The 4,921-nt window shown below is 41.1% G+C and overlaps 1 protein-coding gene across 1 annotated transcript in view; it reads left to right on the forward strand.

Annotated features, from left to right (window-relative positions):
* The first annotated feature begins 2,778 nt into the window (after window positions 1-2,778).
* Window positions 2,779-4,921, forward strand: part of RBM39 (RNA binding motif protein 39) — a 34,929-nt gene continuing 32,786 nt past the window's right edge. Inside the window, exons 1-2 of the mRNA XM_009997042.1 lie at window positions 2,779-2,829; window positions 4,653-4,702. Of these exons, the coding sequence (XP_009995344.1) occupies window positions 2,779-2,829; window positions 4,653-4,702 (101 nt within the window). The remainder of the gene's footprint in view (window positions 2,830-4,652; window positions 4,703-4,921) is intronic.

Raw genomic sequence — 4,921 nt, forward strand, 5'->3', positions numbered from 1 at the left:
GAGGCCCGGGACCCCGCGCGGGTCGGTTGGGAGCGCGGCCGCGTGTTTGGGAACCGGAGCCCGTTGAGTGCGGATCGGGCGGGTGGTGCCCGGAGCCGGGACCCCGGGGCGCCCGCCCTGGAGCGCCCTGGTCTAGTTTCCAGGAGGCTTCTTGTAAAGGGAGTCTGGAAGTGTCGTTTCTTGGAATTTCTAATGCGAAGGATTTCGAAGATAAGACCTTTTAAAACTCCTTTTAGGAGCTTTAAAACTCCAAATAAATAAAGAGGTGGAATCTGCCCTCAAAATACTGGCTAGATGAGGAGCTGTAAATTTCGTGTCTCTTTAGGTTGTTTTTTTTTTGTAGACCCACAAAGTTTTAAGTGTATTTCATTCCTTGTTTGTTTTGACGTTTTGCTCTGGTATTTTTTGTCTTGTTTTAGTGTCTTTTGTTTGTTTCTTCTGTTTTTTTCTCTACAGAGATGTTGAAAATGCAGCTTTTTTTGAGAAGCTGAAAGGGTTTTATGAAAATGTTGAGCTTCAGTGTTTATTGAAATATAATTGAAAGTTATTATCTACGACTTTGAAATTATTAAGGAGTCTTGTTTATTCTTTAAAAAAAAATCTTTCTATGTAGCGTCATTTAATGAATTATAAAATTGAATCATAATGGATTATAAATGAATTACAAAATTGGGAGTAGGTCTGTATTGAGGGAGCAGAAGGTATTCTGATAAAAACATGGTATTATACCAGTGCAGGTGTTTTGTACAAAGGGCACAGATTGCACGAGGGGAGACCAAAGGTCCCTGTAGCTCGGGGTTTGGTCTGTGGTGGTGGCCGGCAGTAAAGCCTGAGAGAGGGGCAGTCGTTCAGTGATGCGTCTCTCCGGATCCTCTCAGTTGTCAGCTCGCTGCGGCTCAGGGTCACAAGGCACGTCTTTGTTTAATGAAAAGCTTTTTTTCTGTAAACTTTTGTGCTTTTTTGTTTTGGGTTTTTTGAACGTTGCATGTGGTGTTTCTTTGTTGCCATCCGCAGTGCTGTGTGACAGTGCATTCCAGCTTAATGCTGTGTGAATAAGGACCTTTGTTTTGAACCCCCCGGATGATCCTGCATTCATCCTGACGGTTTGGGGAATGTAGGAATGGCCATTCCCTGCTCACTTTTCCATGACACTCAAGATTTGGTGGTCCCTGTTACGGCCTCATTCCCTGCTTTGACCACGCCTCTTCAGGGTGAAGAATCCCTCCCCAGCTGTAGCTGCACATGTGAAAATATAATTGCGGGTGGAAGTTGTCACTGGTGGGGGTTTTCTTGTAAAATCCTGGGTTTGGCCTTTTGCTTAATCACACTAATGTTCATAGCAAATAAAGAGCAGTGGTGAATTAAATGATATTCATGTATGTAGATGATTTAAAAAGCTGGGTATAAATACTCTAGTAAAAAGGAACATTGAGCTATTACACATCTGATCATGTTTGTGACAGTACACTTGGGCTGTAGCCCAGGAGGTGATAACATGAGGATGAGGTTAGCATGACTTGGTGAAAGAACTGAGTATGAACTTCCAGTGCTCTGATATTGCTGAAGAGTCATGTGTTTTTCTTGATTGTGTTAATGGGTGGTGATCACATGTAGGTGAGGGAGTGTCTTGATTCTTAAATGTGGTGCAGTTCTGGTATAATATTCTGGGTTATGCGTGAGCAGCTTAAAGAGTTTTGAAACGTTGGACCTATTTCATTCTGCTGGCCAAGCCTCTGGACAGCACAGCTCCTGCAGCAGTGTCTGTAACCACGGAGCAGGAATTAACCTCTATGATTAAAAGGCCATTTTAAGGCACACATGCAGGGAAATCTTAAGTGTAGGGCTGTGTGACTTGGATCTAGAGACCTGGCCTTTTTTGAGTGTAAGGAAGAAAAAGGAGAGAGAAGCTGTTTTATGGAGAGATTTGAGGAAGTTGAGTCTTTGTACTTCAATGCAGAAAGTCTTGAGAGAGTCTCAGTATCTGCACAGAACAAGGAAATCAAGTGTCAAGGGGGGGCATAGTATAATAAACACAAATCACATGATGGGGTTGAAGCTGAAAAAGAAGAGGAACAATTTTTAAACAAAAAGAAAGGTTTGTGGTGACTGGTATAACCTGGCATGGATGGTCTTTTTGTATGAAATTCCAGCCTGGCTGCATTTTCAGTAGCTGTTAGTGCTGGAATTGTGTTTTTTCTGTGGTCCCTGTTGGGCCAGAAGCTGCATTTCCTCAAGGACTGTCATGTTCAGTCTTTTAATTCTTCAGATGAGTGAATGTGCTGATAGCAAATGCTAGCAAGCTGTGAACAGCACTGCCTGAATGTTTGTTCTTGTCCTTTACATGTCTCTTTGGTAAGGCTCTAGTCCTTTTCAAGATGGCCACGAGCCCCGTGTTTCTGGGTCATCAGTGATTTGTGCTCCTCCTGGGCTCTTCGATGATAAGGCTCTAGTCCTTTTCAGGATGGCCACGAGCCCGTGTTTCTGGGTCATCAGTGATTTGTGCTCTTTGTTTTGAAAGTGGTGGAATCCCTCTGGGGTTTCCGCTGGCTGATGGTGTTGGATAGCATCTTGTTGTTCCCAGCTGTAATTGCTTCGTGTCATGTTCTTTATCATCTCCTTGGGCACGGCTTCATTCCACTTCCTGTTGCAAATGTCTTCTGAGACTGAATTGGAGCCAGTGCAGCGATGGCTTCTTGAGGAGAAGCCTTTGGGATGTAAAGCGCAGGGGTGTTTTCTGTCTCAGCTGGATTTCATTTCTTCTTTCAGGTGTCTTGAAAAATGGCTGATGATATTGATATTGAAGCAATGCTTGAAGCTCCTTACAAGAAGGTGAGAAAAATGTGCCAGTGAGGTCCTCTTTAATTTAGCATTATTCATGAAACTACTGCTGAACTGTAAACTAACATCCCTGGAGCCCTCATGATTTATCTTATTGGAGATGCATTACATGTAACTTACAAGTAAATATATACTGTTAATGTAATTATATTGTGCAGTAGTTTCACTTCAGCGTGATGAATAAATGCCCATCTATCTCTCTTTGTAGACTTGCCTAACGATATCTCACCTCTACTCCCATGAATTCACCTTTGATTCCAGTGTGAACTGTCAATCATAAGGTAGTAATTGAGTGACGTATCGCTGTACCGTGGTCCCCTAGGTTTAAAAAAAACAAAACAAAACACCACCCAAAACCAAAATCAAAACAACAACAAAAAAAACCCCACCCCAAAACCAATAAACCAAAAACCTCTCCTAAAATTGTCAGGTCCAGTTTGGTATAGCAACAAGGTGAATGCAGTGGTTTGGGAAAACAGCAGGGTTCCAAGAATAACCTTTTCACCAGTCCCATGGCAAGTAAATATTTGAACAGTCTGCTCGGTGCAAGAAGAGTGAGACTGGCTCTTAATACAGGAGGCTGGTGGCAGTTAATCTTCTACCAGGGCAGATGGAAATCAATTGCTGAGTGAACGAATTGACAGAAATTCTTGGATCCCTGAATAGAATGTTCTTAGCAAGTAAAAGACAGTATCACAGTCTGCGGTGTCATTCTAAAAGAAGCTCTTGTGTTCTTCTGTTCTAGTTGTTTAATTAGGAAATGTCGATTTTATGCAAAATTTTTATCAATAAGCCTAGTGTTGTCTTTTACCTAAACCAGCAGCAAATGAATACTGTCTTTTTTGGTTTTCACCAAAAGGTGAAGTGTTAACATGATGCATGCTCTAGCACTGGTTTCACAAGAAATGTACCATAAGTTTAAGTTGATTAGGAATTGTACTTTTGATGTAACCAATGTGATTAAACTGTAAAGAAAGGATATAAATTATATAGCAGCTATTGTTAGTCTATTCTGCAGTGTTTATTACAACCATGTCATGAATTTTGGATGAGCATTTGTAAGTTTTAAGTTGTATATTTAGTTTATGTAATATTTAGCAATTACCTTAAAATCTTGAAGAGAAATTTGTAAATTGTTATGTTAAAATTCTTGTGTCCTGGTTTAACATGGATATTTTCCATGTAAACAGGTATGGAAATAGGGAATGTTTAGGCTGGACTGGTGGATTATTGATGACTTTCTTGGGAGCCGACGTTACTAAAGCAGTGTGAATCCCTGTTTGCTTCAGGGCGAGATGTGTGACAGAGGTGACATCAAGCTCTTACAACCCTGCAACGAAAATGAGCGAAGATCTCGGGAATGGCATCGGTCACAGGAAATCCATAGTGCTGGCTGCTAGCGTAGCCACTGGGGCTTAGGCAGAGGTGTAGCCTTGGTGCTGGTCAGAGGGGCACACAGACACAAACCTGAAACTTCCTCTTACATTTTATAGAAATAACATTTAACCACTTGAGTGCTGAATTCTACAGGATAACTTGCTCTCTAAACCATGTAAGGAAGTATCTACAATTTAATACACACTTTTAAATGATGTAAGTCTTGTATTTTGTAATTGTATGACTTAAATTTAAGCAGCAAAGTGGTTAAACATGCCTACCTAAATTTTTTAAAGCTTTCCACATAAAACTGTAAACAAGTAATTTAGTATTAAAATTTTTGTTTTGTATTTTCTTATTCCCATTCCCATTACCCTTTGACCACTTGAAATGTTTCCGCTTCGTCCTCATGATGTTCTTCTATCAACCCTGCTTAGGATGAGAACAAATTGAGCAGTGCCAACGGCCACGAAGAACGAAGCAAGAAGTAAGTGTTTTCTCAGTTCCCTAGACTTGGGGAGAGGCTGCTGATCTTTGCCAGCTTGTGAGTGCATGGCAGGAGTGTTTAGGGAAGTTAAAAGAAAAAGCAACTGCAGCAATTACGAAATGTTTACTGATGTAGTTATGCCCTTGTCACTGATGTCATCAGAGTTGTGGGAATGTTTCATGTTAACAATAGATAAAAATCCAGACTTGGTAGGTTCAG

This window comes from Chaetura pelagica, unplaced genomic scaffold (assembly GCF_000747805.2).
Source record: "Chaetura pelagica isolate M959 unplaced genomic scaffold, ChaPel_1.0 scaffold1014, whole genome shotgun sequence".
Lineage (NCBI taxonomy): Eukaryota > Metazoa > Chordata > Aves > Apodiformes > Apodidae > Chaetura > Chaetura pelagica.